This window comes from Pseudonaja textilis, chromosome Z, assembly GCF_049901715.1.
Source record: "Pseudonaja textilis isolate UNSWEBS1 chromosome Z, rPseTex1.2, whole genome shotgun sequence".
Classification (NCBI taxonomy): domain Eukaryota; kingdom Metazoa; phylum Chordata; class Lepidosauria; order Squamata; family Elapidae; genus Pseudonaja; species Pseudonaja textilis.
The window spans coordinates 123,260,462-123,279,352 of NC_142008.1; the positions used below are offsets into that span (position 1 = coordinate 123,260,462).

The 18,891-nt window shown below is 44.3% G+C and overlaps 1 protein-coding gene across 1 annotated transcript in view; it reads right to left on the reverse strand.

Moving 5' to 3' along the window:
- Positions 1 to 5,312: 5,312 nt before the first annotated feature.
- Positions 5,313 to 18,891, reverse strand: part of TGM1 (transglutaminase 1) — a 52,607-nt gene continuing 39,028 nt past the window's right edge. Inside the window, exons 7-15 of the mRNA XM_026721946.2 lie at positions 17,885 to 18,059; positions 15,467 to 15,605; positions 14,149 to 14,252; positions 13,527 to 13,615; positions 11,339 to 11,492; positions 10,531 to 10,812; positions 9,999 to 10,159; positions 8,257 to 8,393; positions 5,313 to 6,830 (exon numbers count right to left, since the gene is read on the reverse strand). Of these exons, the coding sequence (XP_026577731.1) occupies positions 6,587 to 6,830; positions 8,257 to 8,393; positions 9,999 to 10,159; positions 10,531 to 10,812; positions 11,339 to 11,492; positions 13,527 to 13,615; positions 14,149 to 14,252; positions 15,467 to 15,605; positions 17,885 to 18,059 (1,485 nt within the window). The 3' untranslated portion in view covers positions 5,313 to 6,586. The remainder of the gene's footprint in view (positions 6,831 to 8,256; positions 8,394 to 9,998; positions 10,160 to 10,530; positions 10,813 to 11,338; positions 11,493 to 13,526; positions 13,616 to 14,148; positions 14,253 to 15,466; positions 15,606 to 17,884; positions 18,060 to 18,891) is intronic.

Sequence of the window (18,891 nt, forward strand, 5' to 3'; positions counted from 1 at the left end):
CCTTAATTCCAGGTTGCTTCTGTTCATTAGTTTCCATCCATCGCTTTTTTATCCTTCCTACAGATTCTTTGGAGAATAGGCAGCCCCTCAAATATTTCTCTAGACTGGCCAAACCCAAATCCTGCAACTGTTCTTTGTATGCCTTGCAGATTACAGAGTATAGATAATCAGAGTTGGAAGGGACCTTATAGGTCATCTAGTCCAACCCCCCGCCCAAGCGGGATACCCTACACCATTTCTGACAGATGGCAGTCCAATCTCTTCTTGGAAGTCTCAAGTGATGGCGCTCCCACAACTTCCGAGGGCAAGGTGTGTTCCATTGGTTGATTGTTCTCACTGTCAGAAAGTTTCTCCTTGTTTCCAGGTTAAATCTCTCTTTGTTCAGTTTCCATCCGTTATTCCTTGTCTGGTCTATAAGAGCTTTAGAAAATAGCTTGACCCCCTTCCTCCCTGTGGCAGCCCCTCAAATATTGGAAGACCTCTATCATGTCTCCCCTGGTCCTTCTCTTTAGTAGACTAGCCAAGCCCAGTTCCTGCAACCGTTCGTTGTATGTTTTAGTCTCCAGGCCTTTAATCACCTTAGTTACTCTTCTCTGCACTTTTTCCAAAGTCTCAACATATTGTTTGTAAAACTGGATGCAATATTCCAGGTGTGGTCTAACTAAGGTTTTATAAAGTGGTACTGTGAAAAATGTGCTACCCTCAGATAAGACTACCACTGAAATTTTACATTTTACAATTGGCATCTAGAGGTAATCCATGGTTTATCTGTTTGTTTGGGTTGTTTCGTGGTATTTGGGCTGAAAAATTTGAGGGTCAACTTATCCATGAATGAGTTTTTTTTCCAAAAAGTTTTTTTATTTTTTAATTATTTAAATACATTTTTGCGAGAATAGTGTAGTTCCAGGTTTTTTACATTTTAAATCAGTCATATCCATACACAAATACAACTTTCTAACATCACATCATTGTCTATTATCATATTTTCTTCTTTATATTCTCATACATTACTTTATATCAGACTTTTTTATTTTTTTTCATTTTCTATCTTCCTTAATTGGGGGTAGAATTCTACTGGTTCTGTCCGGCTCTATAGAATCAGTAGCTCCGAAGAGCAGCAGACATAGAACCGGTTCCATGTCTGCTGCTGTTTTGGCCCACCCGCCCGCCCGGGCTCTTACCTGATCTTTATTTCCTGCTTTTTCAACCTTAGCTGCTTTGCGCAGCACAGCTGCGGTTGAGAAAGCAGGAAATATGAGGCTTTTTCAACCGTTGCGCACCCACGCACAGCGCTGCTCAGCTGTCCAGGCAGCAAACTGACAACGATTCACACGCACACTCAGGGGTGGGATCCGATCGGTGTAACTTTCGGTTCGGTGATTTACGATTTATGATTTGTGCGTGCATGCGCGCTTTCCGTGCAAATCGTAAATCACCGAACCGGTAATTACACCAGTCGGATCCCACCATCCTTAATCATATGTTCAACATGTTTACAGTTTAACCTATTCGCATCATTTCATTTATCATTCAAAATTTCATCTTAATTTATAGTTATCCCTTAATAAATCCCCTTTTGATTATTACATTTGCCTCTATTACATATGATTGTGTTTTCTGTGTGGTTCCTTCCCTTTAACTTCTCATTTTTACATCTTATTTTCTTTTAGCCAATATTATCAAACTTATAGTAATATATCCTCATTACCTTATACAAGTGGGTAACAGAATATTTAATTCATTAAAAATATACTAATCATTCTTGTGCTCAGCACGTTTACAATTTCCTATCATTCATTAAGCATTCAGAATTTCATCTTAATTTATATTATCCCCTATTATATCTCCTCATTATTACATTTGTCACTGTTGCATATATTTTTATATATTTCCTTCCCTCTAACATTCATTTTTACTCAAATAACTTTTCTTTTAGTTAATAATATCAAACTTACAACATTATAACCTCGTTACCTTGTATATATGAATAACAAAATATAAAATTCATTAAAAATATTATCCTACTACATGGTTATATCTATTCTGTCAGGTTCTACATAATATTTCTTTCCATATTTTATTAATCACTTAGATCTTATGTAAACACTTAGCTATCTTACTTAATTAATCTATTATGTTCTTATTTTCATATCTATTACACTTAAATTATTCCTTGTTATTCTAATTCTTAATTCCAATTCTTCAAAATCTTTTATATATGTTTTACTACAAATATATCTCATCATGTGGAGTCTTCCTCTTTTCCATTTTAACCATTGTCCCCAAGTCTTTCTTTTCTTTTATATTAATTCATCGTTTCTTTGCTTGTTTACCATTTTCTATCATCCTTTGGCTTTTTCCCTTAATCCTTCCTCCATTTATCATCATTCTCTGATAATTTCTCTCCCATTTCTCAAAGTTTGCCCCCTCCCTTTTTTGATCTCCTCTATGTATTTCCCTAATAATTTCATTTATCAGTATTCCAGTCTCAGTATCCCTCCTCTTATTTATTATATCCATCATTAATATCTCATGTTCAGCTTCCTTTTTCTTCTTTTGTTATTTGTTGTTCCTTTCGATCCATTTCACTGGTTTTTCTTTCTCTCCCTTCTTGGTTCTTTCTTTTTCTTCTCTTACCATCACCATTTCTGAATTTTCCTCTATATTCTGTATTTTATTGCATGTCCAACATTTTATCCCACATCTCATTCATATTTTGAATGTCCATCTTCATTTCTTTGCATATGTCACTCATCTTTATATCGCTTATTATTCTAATTATCCAGTGAGTTTTATTTTATCTGAACCAGTGTCTTCTTTTTTATTTTTAAAATATCAATATCTTTATTTCCCAATGTTATTCGGTCCCATCACCAATAGTTCCAGGGGTAATATCCGCCTGTATCCTTACTCTTTGATTATAATGTATTTCAACTTCCAGGGGTCTTATTATAATGTCTTTCTTTTATTCCTTTTTGATTTCTTCTTTGATGAAATTGTTAGTTTGGAGGGATCTACAGGATTTTTCTTTCAGCAACAGATAGCGCTTTTAGTTCCAGTTTCATAGCCACTTTTTTTCCGTTTCTTTATTTAGCTTCAGCAATTGTGAAAATCAAATGTTATTTCTCTTCTAGAACAATTATTTCCAGCATTCAAATTAATGCCTTTCAATGCCAAATCCTGTCCAATCACCAATTCCAAATCGGTATTCTTCCAGCTTAATTCCTTTTAAAATTTTAAGTTTTTAAAAACTCTTTATATTTCCCAATTCTTCTTCTTCTATCTTCCAATCCACCGCTGGCACAATTCTGCAATCTTCTCTGTTATAGTCTTTTTGTGGTAAGTACATATAAAACGAATTCTTCTCGCCCTTCTCCAGACACCGTTCCCAGTCTCCACTCCAGGGCTGCCCTTAGATGTTCCTCAGCTGTCCCAACGTTGTAGTGGCCATATTGGCCTGCTCTTCTCTCCATTGTGGCGTAGAGAGCAAGTCTGGGGTTTCCACAGGGGAGTTGCATTCTCCCCTGGAACCTCACCGGGAGCCTCTCTTTTGTTTCGCCGCCCCTACAAGGTGGCTTTCAGCTCTATCCGGAGCCCATAAATGATGAGAAGCCATTGCTGGAATGGAGAGCTCTGTTCGCTGCTTCTAGTCTTGTTGCGACGTCAGCTGGAAGTCCCCCGTGGGTGGGTTTATATGTGAGTATTATGTTTATTTCTTCTGTTCAGTTGTGTCCAGTCCTTGGGTGGGGCCTGAATACAGTTTTCTTGGCAAGGTTTTAAAGAAGTGGTTAGAAATAAGTACAGCAATCATAGAAATGGGGAACTGGAAGGTACGATAGACTTAAGGTTTTAGATGCAACGTCTTGCGGAAGATGGAAGTGCTTTAAAAAGAATTGCACAAATTTGTGGTTTGGTAGCCCAGCAACTATGGTGCCATTCTGATAAAAAAGCGCAGCCAGTATTTATTCTGGCTCCTAATTCTGAATTTTATCATTAGAGCAAAGAATTAAAAGGGACCAGAATGGCAAGTGAAAACTGAAAAAGTGTGCCTCAGTTCTGATGGCGGCAGCAGAGGGGAGCCTCTTTGAGTAATGTTTCCAGTAAGTAGGAGTTTCTTTTATTAAAGTGTTCTAATTCTTTTAAGTAGCAAAGCAAGTTCTCCAAAGAAATGTAGGGTTTGAGGAAAACTGCCTCCAGCTTGCCAAAGACAAGGGTTGGCTTACGATGGCAATTGAACCCAAAATTTCCTTTGCGAAGGTAGAGAGTTGTTAAGTGAATTTCACCCCATTTTATGACCTTTCTTGCCATGGTTGTTATGAGAATCTCACTGCAATTGTTAAGTTACTGTGTTTTCCCGAAAAGAAGACCCTCTTTATATATATATTTTTTTTTTCCACCAAAAAAGGCACAGGTCCTATTTGTGGGGATGTCATCCATTAACTAACCCCCACGTCGCCCCCGGGCCTCCTTTTCGCTGTCAGAGGCCTTCAGAAAGTTCTTCTTCTGCAGCTGGCAAGGCTTTCCCGAAGGTCTCTGCAGCCAATGACAGCTCTGGATCAATCCTGAGTTTTGTTATCAGCTCCAGAGGCCTTCAGGAAAGCCTTTGCCAGCCTTGCTGGCTGCAGAAGAAACGGGCCAGCCAGGCAGGTGTCGGGGTGTGCAAGGCCTGGCTACAACTGTCCAAAGGTACATAGTAGGGCAGCTCCACCACCCATCATCCCCACCCTAGCTTAACTTTTACCCGTGCACTCTGGAGTGAGCGGGATCTTAATTAGGGCTTATTTTGGGGTGGGGGGGGTGGGTAGGGCTTATATTGGGTGCAGGTATAAAAATCAAGCTAGGACTTACTTTCAGGGTAGGTTGTATTTTTGGGGAAACGGGGTAGTAATAGGGTAATTAAGTGAATCTGGCTTCCCCGTGGACTTTGCTCATCAGAAGGTCACAAAAAGGGGATGATTTGACCCCGGGGGATACTACAACTGTCATAAATATGAGTCAGTTGCCAAACGTCTGAATTTGGATCATGTGTCCAAGGGGAGGCTGCAATGGTTGTAAGTCACTTCTTTCAGTGCCGTTGTAACTTCAAACGGTCACTGAATTGCTGTAAGTTGAGGACTACCTATAAAAAGATATTAATTTATCATTACAGCTCGGATCCTATTTGGATCCTATACACCCTGGGCTACAATAATCTTGCCACTGTTTGCAGCTAACACACATCGATGTGCGATCAATGCATAACCCACAAATTTCACCTCTGAGCAACAACCTGAAAAGCGTAAAACCACGGCGTTATTTTTAAAACAGCATGCTACGAGTTAAAAATCATTTATTTTCAAATAAATACCTATATTAGTACGAACACACACAAAAAAATACCATTTTTCTTTTTCTTTTTTTTTGCTTCATTCATGGTCCATATAGGTTAAATGCAGTACGATAGAAACATAATGAAGAATACAGATCTGGCTAGCCATTAAAAAAAAACCTTCTCAGCTCCGCTTTAGGATTACATGATCAGCTGTCTCGATACTTTGAATTTGCATATATTTTAATTGCATGAATGGCAGAAGCCCGGCTAGCCAATTTATTTTGCATATAACCCTCCTCAGCAATCTGACTTCGACTTTGCCCTTACATCCAATTCCTGAAAAAAAAGGAAAACTAATAAAATCCCACCCACCCAAACTCCCACCCCTGAATTTGTCCAACCAAAGAGACGGGAGGGCGGGAAAACAATGGGAAAAATTCCTAGAAATTTCCTTTGGCTCAAGTGAGAAGACCCACCACTCATTTTAGGGAATAATAATTTGAAAAAAACAACAACTTATCACTTCTCCGTCGAACTTCTCCAGAGATTTTGCACCATTAGTGGAAGCAAGCGTGCGCAAGTGAAGATCAGCATGCGTTTAAAGGAGGGAATAAATTTCACGGTGAAAAAGGGGTGTCAAGTAACAAACGTATTGTGAGGGGATTCTTTGCACAGTGTGGCTGGATGGCGCACCCGGGGCAGTGGGAAGGGGGCGATGGGGGTCTCAGAGCAGGAGGGGCAGCCAAGTCCTTGACCCACATCTCAGGTGAACGGTGTGAGAGGAAGAAGGTGCTTCGATTGCGACCCTAGAAATCGCAACCCAATTGGGGTGATTATATATGGAAAAAAAATAGTATGCAGGGAAAACGATGGAGAGGAACAAAAATGAAGAAAAGAGAAATTGGCAGATGAAGATGTCTCTTGACGTTCACCCCCAGGAGATACATTTTGTTCACCGGCCCTGTGGGCTCGGCACACCCCACTGTGGTTCCGTGGCTCGGGCAAGGGCCCCCCCTCTTCATCACCCAGTTGTGCTGTGTTGTCACATCACACTTGGCACCGGGGCTAAGAGCTGGCTCAAACGGGCCGCCCTGTGGGCCCTGGCCTGGAGGCGGCAGCTGCCCCGTGAGCATTGGGCGCTCCTCCGGGATTGGGCTGGCGGCTGGGGGTTCCACGCGCATTTGTGTTGGCATTGGCGTTGGCGTTGGCATTGGCTGGGGTGCTGTGGTTGGCGGGCTGCCTTCCAGGGGAGGCCCGAGTGACCGCAGGGGAGCTTCAAGTAGCTGCGGGGGAGCCTCGTGTACGGCCAGGGGAGCCACGACCCCGGGCAGGAGAACCCCGGGTAGGTGCTGGAGAGGCCGACGGTCCCCGCGGAGGATTCTGGGCCACGTCAATGGTCAACACGCCATGGACCTGAGAGAGCTGTGGGCTGTCCAGGCTGGCAACCAACTGGCGACGTCCGGCACGCAGCGGGGTGAAGTTCTGGCAGAGTCGAACAGTTTGATGCGGGCCGATATCCCTGCAACGTGAAAACAGACATTCTGGGTCATGTTTGCAAATCCCCCTCAGGAAAAATTATGCACAGGGAGTCCTCGGCTTACAACAGTTCGCTTAGTGACCGTTTGAGGTGACAATGGCCCTGAAAAAAGTGACTTATGACCATGCTTAACACATATGACCGTTTCAGCATCCCCTTGATTTACATTCAGATGCTTGGCCACTGACTCACATTTATGACAGGTTTGCAGCGTCCCGGGGTGTGTGTCACGCGATCCCCTTTTGCGGCCTTCTGACCAGCAAAGTCAACGGGGGAAGCCAGATTCACTTAACGACCATGTCGCTAATTTAACAACTGCGGTGATTCACTTAACAACTGTGTGACTAAGTTAACGGCTGTGGTGATTCACTTAACAACCATGTGACTAAGTTAACAGCTGTGGTGATTCATTGAACAAACACGGCAAGAAAAGTTGTAAAATGGACCAAAACTCAATTAACAAATTTCTCGCTTAGCAACATGGATTTTGGGCACAATTGTGGTCGTAAGTCGAGGACTACCCGCACTTGAAATTAATGTTGTACCAAGGTGAGGGAATGTTAATGAATAGGAAAATGGAAGTGGGAACCGAGAGGAGATATTCAGAATTTTTTTTTTCCATGCACAATTGTTCTTGCTACTTTCCCCTGAATTCTCTGCTTGGAAATCTGTCCAAGATGCTCTTGTGGCTTCTTCCCCGAGGAGGCGTTTGGTCTAGATGACCTCTTGGGTTCTACCCATTTTATGAAATGGTTATTTTTTTTCTTTGACAGAATCGCACCCTGCTTTTCCTCTTTAAAGCACACTTCATAAAATCGTTTTTCCCCCCCCTGGAAGTCCTTTTAGGATGGAAATAATAGTTTTTAAATTAGTGTTTTTCAACCTTGGTACCTTTAAGATGGGCGGGCTCTAACTCCCAGAATTCCCCAGCCAGCACAGCACAGCATAGCATAGAATTCTGGGAGTTGAAGTCCGCACATCTTAAAATTGCCAATAGTGAGAAGCATTAGGTGGTCTCACTCAATCCTTCCCCTGAAAATTGCACCTTTCATTATTCCAAATATATTTTCACTGTTTGATAGCTATTAATGATCACTAGCCAAGGAATAAGACCCTTTAGATAAAAGACAGAATAATTCCTACTTCTATGTTCAATATTTGATTGCAAAGACCTCTCCTTTCCAAAGCACCGTGCACCGGACGAACATGGGGCAATAAAATATTTGTGAAATGGTCGTGAATTTGGGCTGAAAAGTAAACATCTTCCTCAAAAGTGTCTATTTAAAGGGCCACCCCAAAGAAGAGCGGGTCCACCTACTTCCAAAATCCTGAAGGCAGGATTGTGAGGACACCGAATCACAGGAAGAGGGAAAACACGCAATGGGTAGCTTCCTACAGATCTACTCACCCGACGGTCATCGTGTTGGGGGTTGAAAGTCCGGATCCTTCTATGTGGAAAGTGGCGTTGGTCAAAGTCACAGGGAGGGGGTTCTTGAAGACAATCTGGACTTGAGTCTCTTGTCCAACGATGGCCGGACCCAGCAGCTGCGGAGAATAAAAGAAGAGGATGGGAAACAGTGAAGGATAACGGCACTAAGTGGTTGCAAACGGATCCTCAAGAGCAGTGGTAGGATTCAACCGGCGTAACAACCGGCTTAATGAATGTAGACTTCAGGGTAACAACCGGTTCCCTCGAACTGGTCCGTACTGGCTAAATCCCACCCCAGGCTGTCAAAGAGAACACAGGTAGCCCTGTATTCATTCAGCGACCATTCGAAGTCACCACAGCCTGGAAAAATGTGGTTTGCATCTTATGACCGCTCCTCTCTCTTACAAACGTGGCAGAATGCCCGCGATTGCACGATCAAAATTCAGGCATCTGGCAACTAGCATGTATTTGCAATGGTTGCTGCATCCCAGGGTCAGGTAATTCCCATTTGCAATATCCCCAACCAGCATCCGATGAGCAAAGTGAACAGGGGAAGCCAGATTCACTTAACCACTGCACGATTCGCTTAACGACAGCACTGCTTTGTGGAACAGCCGTGGGGGGAAGGTCGTAAAATCAGCTAAACCTCTGCCTTGTTTAGCAACAGAAATGCTGGTCCTTCTTGCAGTTGGGACTACCGCATTGCCTACAGGCAGTCCTCGACTTACAACAGTTCATTTAGTGACCGTTCAAAGTTACAACGGCACAGAAAAATGGGACTGTTTTGTCTGTTTTGTTTGTTTGTAAAAAAACCCAATAAAATTGTTTTTTTAAAAAAATGTGACTGAGGACCATTTTTCACAGTTACAACCGTTGTTGCAGCATCTCCAGGGTCACATGATCAAAATTCAGATTGACTCGTAATTATGACGGTTGCAGGGTCCCAGGGTCACATGATCCCCTTTTGACAAGTAAAGTCTATGGGGAAGCCAGATTCACTTAACAACTGGGTTAGTAACTTATCCACTGCAGCGATTCCCTTAGCAACCAGGGCCAGAAAGGTTGTAAAATGAGGCAGAACTCATTTCACAAATGTTTCACTTAACAGCAAAAACGTTGGGCTCAATTGTAAGTCGAGGACTACCTGTATTTTAGAAATATATTTATATATATATTTGCTCCCTTGGTGCAAAGAAACTCTGGTTTTAAATATATCCAAAGGAAAAATTTACACCTAATTTTGCAAAGGGAAACAATGCACCCCCCGCTAGGAGTAGTATGTTTACAAACAGCTGACTAAATAGCTACAGAATACAGCTCATCCTTGCTAAGCTACTACATTGGCACCTGTCATTAACTAAAGTGGTCACTAATTAAAATTATGCTTATGACCTTTCTAGAGCTTTCCTTGGCTTGACAGACCTGTGAAGGTCGTAAAGACTTAAGAGTGGTTGTGAAGTTATTTTTTTTGCCACTGTTGTAACTGTGAACAATCCCTAAAGTCAGTTGCTAAATGAAGACTAATGTAGAATGTATCCCAAAGAGCACGTGTCTTGACTAGAACTGGTATTTCCAAATTTGGGGACAGCTGAAAGAATAAATTTCCCTAAGCAACATCTCATGAGAATCCTAATCTTCTGGGTTCAGAAGATCTCGCCATCCTCGTCCAACTTAGTTTGTCGGACATGGCTGGCGAGGGCAGCCCAGAGTCCGTGTCGTACCGTCAGGGTGAGATCCGGGGTGCGAAGACGGAAAGTATGCTCCTTCGCGATGACCTGTCCGGTTTCAGTTACTTTCCCGGAGATGCTGAGCTTCATGGCTCCTTGGTCCACCAGATGGGGCTTGTACTCAGGATAGGAGATGACCATCGGAACCTGTTGAGCTGTGAGAAGGAAGGCAGACGATTTTGCGGTCAGGTAGGCAGAGACCCTCAGGATAAACAAATACCAAGTTTTCCTTTCCTTGTTTCGCCCAGCCCATTCTGCACTGCAGCACATTCCTTCCTGACAAACCTATAAAGGAGGTGGCCCTTTTGTAGAAATTCTGTTTATATATAGCACCACAATTAAAACAAAGAGCACAGTCACCATGCACTTTACTGCTCAACTACCATAGATCCAAACTTGTAAACACTGCCATCTATTGGCTGAATACTTAGTTCTTAGTTCTTCTTGCAATAAATTACATTCCAACAATGAATTCCAACACTCTCAACCACCTCGGGTCATGCCTCGGGTGGCTGGAGATGGTTACCTCCTCCTGCAGGAATCTGGACCTGCCGCTGCTCCTGTTTAAAATTGCTGCCAGTGACTCCCGTGTAATACATGACTGCCACAAAGAGATTGAGAGAGACGTTGCGAGGCATCGAACTCCGGTTCTTCAGGATGACCCTCAAGGAGATGTCCTGTCCAGTGTAGGCTTCTTGGGTGTCGACCGTCACCGAGATGTCTTCTCCCCACTCTTTGTTGGTGTAGATGTGGGCCTTGGTGCCGTGCTTGGCGGCAGTTTCTACTGCTTTGCGCTCAGCTTCCGATCCTATGGGAAGAATAGAGGACTCAAAATGGGGTCCCTCTCCTCAATCCGAAGAGAGAGACCCAAAGAAGAGGAAATACGCCGTTTTTAGGTAGCCAGGTAGTCCTCGACTTACGACCACGACTGAGATCTTAACCCAAAATTTTGACCCCAAATTCCTATTGTTATGAGAGACATTTCTTGCGTGAGTTTTGCCCTATTTTATGAATGAGTGAATCACTGCAGTTGTGTAGTTAATGACACGGTCGTTCAGTGAAACTTGTCTCCTCATTGACTTTGGTCACAAAAGGGATAATTTGATCCTGGGACACTGCAACCATCATAAGTACGAGTCAGTTGCCAACACCCGAATTTTGATATCATGACCCTGGGGATGCCGCGACGGTCCTAAGTATGAAAAATGGTGATGAGTTACTTTTTCCAGTGCCATTGCAACTTTGAATGGTCACTAAACGAACCGCTGTAAGTCGAGGACTGCCGGTGCTTTTGTCACCACTATGCCAATCCTTCTCTGTGAATATTGTCTTACCTTCGGGGTGCTTGTAAAGGCTGGTGATGTCTTGCCGTTGATGGGACCCCACGGCTTTGGTGCTAATGAGGTGGCCGATGGCTTTTTCTTCTACGTAGACGATCTTGAAGGTGCCGTCGGCTTGGCGTTGCCAATACACCTTGTCGCTGTTCACCTGAGAAGACAGAGCGTCACCAATCTGCCTTCCTGTCGATTTTTCTCCCCACTTTGCCGGAATAACCAATCTCAACTAAGCCTACACACCTGCCTCCCATCAAGGGCTTGTACACTGCACGAGTCAAAAAGAGGGTTGTGGAAATATCCACAGACCCCTCACATCCCGGACATAAATTGTTTCAACTTCTACCCTCAAAATGACGCTATAGAGCATTGCACACCAGCACAACTAGACACAAGGACAGTTTTTCGCTGAATGCCATCGCTCTGCTAAACAAATAATTCCCACAACACTGTCCAACTATTTACAAAGTCTGCATGACTATTCTTCTTCTCATCCTTCCTATTACCTATCTCCTACTCTACTCATGACTATAACCGTGCTGCTTGTATCTTTATGGTTTATACTGTTTTATTTAGTTTCCTGATTTATATTGATTGCTTATTTAGTATCCTATGACTATCATTAAATGTTGTGTCTTATGATTCATGATGAATGTATTTATGATGACTATGATAATAGTTTATCAGTTATTTACACTGAGAGCTGATGCACCGAAGACAAATTTCTTGGGTGTCCAATCACACTTGGCCAATAAAGAATTCTATTGTCAGCATTCCAACTAACAACCTTCAAACCAATCAAACTCCAAAACAAGCATTTTCTCAAAATCCCATTTGATTAGAGTTGTTATATTGGCACATCTGGAGAAACCTGAATCTGAGAGTTCAGGGTTTCCCCTTCCCTGTTGTGGTTAGCCAGGAGTAGGTGCGGAAGGCTGAGGAGAGCGAACACTCAGATGAGAGGCCAGGACCATTAGGGAGTGGACTTCAGAGATTGTGGGGGCTGGCAGCAGCAATGAGGAGGTTCCCGAGGAGCCTGTGCCAAGTGTGCGTGCGCGCAGGATTGTTCATAGGAAAGAGCAGCTGCAACAGCACGGGCGACTCGGGAGTAAGCCTGCAACGTAATGGCCCTTCCTTCAAGAAGATAAAAGCCAGCTGTGAAACGAACGTACTTTGCAGAAGGCAAAAACGTTTTGAAACTCCAGCCTCGTGGACATTCCAGTATCCTGAGTTTGTATTTCAAGATTCTTCTATTGCAAATTATATCTTGTCTGTTATCTTTTGGCAAGTCTCATGCAGTTTGGCAAGGCTTGTGCTTAACACAGTTAATTATTTTTTAAAAGCATTACAAGGTTTCTGTTCCTTTTGGATTGTGTTTGATTTGTTGGAAAAGAGTGTCGGTCAGAACATTCCCAATAGAAATTCAAAGATCCTAAATCAAGATGGCTGACTAATAGTAGATGGGAATTTAGGATTAGGCAATTAAACTGTATTATTAATATTAATAGTGGGCTAAAGTATAATGTGAATTTAAAATATTAAGGACTAGAAATTGTGTGGGGGATTTTGAGATACACTCCCTGGGATTGATTAAATATTGCTAATACTTGGCGTTTTTAGTAATCCTACACATTTGGAATATTGAAGTTATGGTGGAATAATGAGTAATTCTTAAAAAAATATCAAACATATTTAGGGATAACAACTACAGGGCGCGAAGAAATATTATTTATGTTTAAACGAATTCATGGGAAAATGATAAATGGGATTATGAAAAGAGACTAGCATTGTTGAAGTTGGAAGATTAGAATTACACACACTTATTTGTATTATTATTGTTACGGTTGTTTAAAAAAGACTTGACCCAGTCAATACAGCTATCCACAAAATATGTATGTTTATACTGAAAAATAAAAAACTTTGGTTGGAAGAAATTCAAAGATTCACCCCCTGCACCCACCAGTCTAACTGAAACCTTCCTCCAGACACTCCTCTCCAGGTTCAGGGCAACATGTCCTTGACTCTCTGAGAAAGAACGTTGTTGAGTCTAATCTTCCACCTCTCTACTACACCCCCCCCCAAATTCCCAGGTACTAAATGATGGCGGCAGTCTCCAAGCTACCAAGTAAAATATGGCTTCTAAGGCGGACATTTTTTCTATCTGCTCAGACGCTAAAAGAAGACCCACCTCGGCAAAGCAGAAGGAAGCATCGTATTTCATGTAGACCAGACCGTTCTTGATGGCCTCCACAGAGCAGGGCCCACAGCAGAAGATCCCTGTGGGAAGAGATGGGAGGTGAATGCGAGAAAGGAAAATGGAGAAGAGGCATCAATTCCTCCGCACTTTCAGTCTAGAACCTGTCAGCATTCCAACAAACCTCCATTCCAAGCAATAACTCCAAGACAGACATCCTCTCAAAAGTTCCTTTTATTTGGATAGTAACTCGCACAACTGTGGAATCCCAAATCTGAAAGTTCCAGGCTTCCTTGCAATAAGTAAAAAAAACTACAAAATCCATCCCCTACACCCACCACCACATCCCATGGCGCAATCACCATCCGTCTCAAAGTAAAACTTCCTTTACAGTATGCACAACACAACCCGACCTTGAACCAGAAAAAGGATTTTATTATGTCTGACTAGATACACGCCGATGAATTCCCCCCTCCCACTTTCCCAGGCTCAGTCGTGGCAGCGTGGGAGCATCGGATCTCAATCTGGCTTCCCAAGCTGACAGAACTTGCTCAAGGGTTTCCAAGGGTTGGAGATCCCATTTCCTAGGAGAGCTTCGTCACCAGCCCCTACTTACCACTGCTGGACTCCTGAGGGGTTGCGTCTACCACTTGCCACCCATCGAACCCTGAAGGCAGATCTGGTCGCTTCATCCAGCAGTCGTTCCAGACGTGGAAATTCCTGCATCCAAGGGAGGAAATTCAAATATTCAACTTCAGTACATAGTTGGAAGAGACCTTGGAGGTCTTCTAGTCCAACCCCCTTCTCAAGCAGGAGACCCTATACTATTTCAAATAAATGGTTGTCTAATCTCTTCTTTAAAATCTCCAGTGATGGAGTAACCACAATTTCTGAAGGCAAGTTGTTCCACTGGTTAATTAATAGAACTAGCTGGATACCCCTGCTTCGCTATGAAACAATGAGGTCGGGCTTAGTTTTTGGGGAGGAAAATAAGGGGAAAATTTTTCTCTCTCTGCCCACCAACATCCATCGGTATTCATCTGGCTGGCATCCTGTCAGTGCGTGAGAGAGTTGAGGGCTGTTTGGAAACTGAAGCAGTATTTGCTGTGTGAGCAAGAAGGAAACAGCAAGGAGCCTGGGCGTGGCTTAGCTCAACTGTTCTGTACTGAAGCTGCTTGGTGCTGCTGTGAAACTGAAACTCTGAAGAGGAGGAGGAGGAGGAGGAGGAGGAGAAGGAGGAAGAGAAGGAGGAGGAGGAGAAGAAAGAGGAGGAGAAAGAGGAGGAAGAGGAGGAAGAGGAGAAAGAGGAAGAGGAGGAGGAGGAGAAAGAGGAAGACAAGGAGGAAGAGGAGGAGGAAGAAGAGGAGGAGGAGGAGGAGAAAGAGGAGGAGGAAGAGAAGGAGGGAGAGAAGGAGGAGGAGGAGGAAAAGAAGAAGGAGGAGGGAGAAAGGAGGAGGAGGAGAAAGAGGAAGAGGAGGAGGAAGAAGAGGAGGAGAAGGAAAAAGAAGGAGGAGGAGAAGAAGAAAGAGGAGGAGGAGGAGGAGAAAGAGGAAGAGGAGGAGGAGGAAGAGGAGGAGGAAAAGAAGGAGAAGAAAGAGGAGGAGGAGAAAGAGGAGGAGGAGGAAGAGAAGGAGGAAGAGAAGGAAGAGGAGGAAGAGGAGGAGGAAGGAGGAGAAAGAGGTAGAGGAGGAGGAAGAGGAAGAAGAAGAGGAGGAGGAAGAAGAGGAGGAGGAGGAGGAAAAGAAGGAGAAGAAAGAGGAGGAGGAGAAAGAGGAGGAGGAGGAAGAGAAGGAGGAAAGAGAAGGAAGAGGAGGAAGAGGAGGAGGAAGGAGGAGAAAGAGGTAGAGGAGGAGGAAGAGGAAGAAGAAGAGGAGGAGGAAGAAGAGGAGGAGAAGGAGGAGGAGGAAGAGGAGGAGGAGGTCCCGTGTCCTCACCACACAGAGTCGGCGTTGAGGTGCTCCAGGGGCTTCATATTCTCATCAAAGTAGATGTCCATGGTGAGGCTGACGTCCGTGTCATGGGCTGAGTTGTAATTGGTGACAGTCCGGGTGGCAATGCCCAGGCACCGCAGGACTAGGGAGGAAGAGGGACAGACGGGAAGGGGTATCAGCAGGGAGGCCTAGTGGTTCTACTCGGACAGCATCCCAAAAAGTCGGCGGGATTTTTCGAAAGCGATCGAGCAGCCAGGCTCATGCGAACCCCAAGTCTTTGGCCAGTAATGTGGGGTAGTCCTCAACTTACAACCGTTCCTTTAGCGAACGCCCGAAGTTACGACAGCACGGAAGAACGTGACTTGCAACCAGTCCTCACCATTACAACCGTCCAGAAGTTCACACGATTTAAACTAAGTCGCTTGGCAACCGGCGTGTATTTACAAGGGTTGCAATGTGGTCCCCACTTCGTGACCACCCCAATAATCTTCCGACAAGGAAAGTCAAAGCCCGATTCACTTAACGACCGCACAATTCGCTTAATAACCGCGGTGATTGGCTTCACAACCGTGTGTGCGGGAAGGGAAGTCGTAAAATTGGTAGGGACACGTTTCACAACTGCTTTGCTTCAGATAGATAGAAATTTCGGGGGCCAATTTTGGTCAAGGATGACCGTATCCGGGTTTGATATGTCAAGAACTACCGTATCCAGGTTTGAGGTCGCACAACACACAGTGCGCTCAAATGGAATCAGCGATATAGCACGTGTGAACCTCACAAACAGGCTGTGTTCGACTTACAACAGTTCATTTAGTGACCATCCAAAGTGATGACGTCACCCCCAAAAGTGATGTAGGGCTGTTTTTCACGCTTAGCATCCGCCGTTGTGAGAAACCCCGCGGTCACATGACTCATATTTATGATGGCCGCAGTGTGCCAGGGGTCATGGGAATCCCCTTTGGTGACCTTCCGACAAGCAAGTTCAATAGGCCAGATTCACTTAATAACCGTGTGACTAGTTGAACGACGGCAGCGGTTCACTTAACAACCGCGGCAAGAAAAGTCGTAAAGTGGGGCGGGAAAGCTGACTTCACAGATGTTTCCCTCAGCAATAGAAATGTTGGCCTTGGAGGTGGAGGATTAGCCACAGTTAATTTATTCTGGCACCATTTGATGAACTAAGGCAGGGATCTGCAACCTTAAAAACACTCAAAAGAACCATTTGGACCCGTTTTCCCGCAGAAAACACCGGGAGCCTCAAAACCTGGGTGGGCGTGGCCAACTCAACGCCACTCCCACCCAGTCACATGACCCACATCCTAGCCACGCCTACCCAGGTTTTGTGGCTCCCAGTGTTTTCTGTGGGAAATGGGCCTCTCTCTCTCTCTCTCCTCCCCCTCCCTCCCTCCTATTTCTGTGTGTGTGTGTGTGTGCGTGTGTGTGTGTGTGTGTGTTTTACCTTCTCAGGCCAAGCGAGGCCAGCCAGTGGTGGGACCACCTAACAGGGAGCCACAGCAGAGGGCCCAAAGAGCCGCAGGTGGCTCTAGAGCCACGGGTTGCCGATACCCGAGCTAAGAATAACTTTCAGGAATTTATAATCAGATGCACAAATGATCAGCACTGCCCAGCGTAATGTATGCCCTGTAAGCCCCACCCCCTTAAAGACGTCACCGCCCAGACTCCTTTAAATTCCTGAGTTGTGATGTAGTGAAATCACACCTTCACAACAGGTCATGAAAACATTTTGTTTTCAGCTGGCAGGCAAAAAAACAGGCCAGAGCAACTCAGCTTGCCTGTTTTCTGCCTGCCATCGGGAATTATACATAGTCCTCAACTTACGGCCTTTCGTTTAGTCACCGCTCGAAGTTACGGCAGCCCTGAAAAGAATAGCTTAGGGCCGTTTTTTCACCCTTACGGCCGTCACTACATCCCTTGGGTCACTTGATCAAAATTCAGATGCTTGGCAGTTTTGACTCATATTTGTGACAGCTGTAGAGTTCCGGGCAGAGGTGGGTTTCAAAAATGTTTCCTATTGGTTCTTCTAGTCCAGCCCCCCATTTAAGGAGGGACCCTAGACCATTTCACACAAATGGTTATCCAATCTCCTCTTAAAAAGTGGTAGTAGTAGTTGTAACAGAATAACAGAGTTGAAAGGGGCCTTGGAGGTCCTCTAGTCGAGCCCCCTGGTCAAGCAGGAGATCCTACATCGTGTCAGAGAAACAATTGTCCAATCTCTCCTTCAAAACCTCCAGGGAGGAAGACACCCACAACGTCACACCATCTATAGTCTCTTGCTTGGGTGGGGGGGTTGGACTAGATGACCTACAAGGTCCCTCTGTTAAAAATCTGTTAAATCTGACGTTCCCGCTTCTTTCCTTGTGACCCGCAAACCTCCCCGCCTCAACAGGAAACACCAATTACCTGAAGTCACGACGCCTGCAAACACCCAGCACTGCCCGTAGAGGACGGGGTAACCGGTACGGTGGTACTTCAGAAGGATGTCTCGGCTGCCCACCCAGGCTGAAGGGTTGGTGCCACGGGAGTAGTCCCCGGTCCAGTTTCCCACCAGAACACCGTTGTCGTCTAGAGAGTTCACCTGTGCAGAAATGCAACGTTGTCATGGATCAAAATAAGGCCAAGAGCATCTATGGTGTTTGCTTTTTTAACAGCTCATTTATATATTTTCATTTTACATACCCATGTTTCCCCGAAAATAAGACCCTGTCTTATATATTTTTTCCCACCAAAAAAGGTCTTATTTTGGGGGGATGTCATCCACTGACTAACCTCACTTGTGTGTGTCACCCCTGGCCTCCTTTTCGCCGTCAGAGGCCTTCAGGAGCTTCTTCTGTGGCCGGCAAGGCTTTCCTGAAGGCCTCGCAGCCGGTAACAGCCGATAACTCCGGATCGATCCAGAAGCCTTCAGGAAAGCCTTGCCGACTGCAGAAGAAATGGGCCGGCAAGGCAGGTGTTGGGGTGTGCGAGGCCTGGCTACAACTGCCCAAAGGTAAGTAGTAGGGCAATTCCACCACCCCCATCCCCAACCTAGCTTAATTTTTACCTGTCCACTCTGGAGTGGGTGGAGTCTTAATTAGGGCTTATTTTGGGAGGTAGGGCTTACATTGGGTGCCTGTGTAAAAATCAAGCTAGGACTTACTTTCAGGGTAGGTCCTATTTTCAGGGAAACAGAGTATATTAGGGGTTTAGTGAACAGGGCATTGTCTGGATCCATTTGTTTACATAATAATACATTTCCCGGTCCTAACTTCTATTTCTATTATCCAACCATTTGTAAAAGAAGTCCCATGTTTGAAAACATTCTGTATCTTCTTTTTCTCTTAATTTTAGCGTCCACCTGTCTATTTCAGCACAATCTAATTTATTTTTAAAAAATTACATCTTTTTCTGAAGGTGTTTCCTCATTTTTT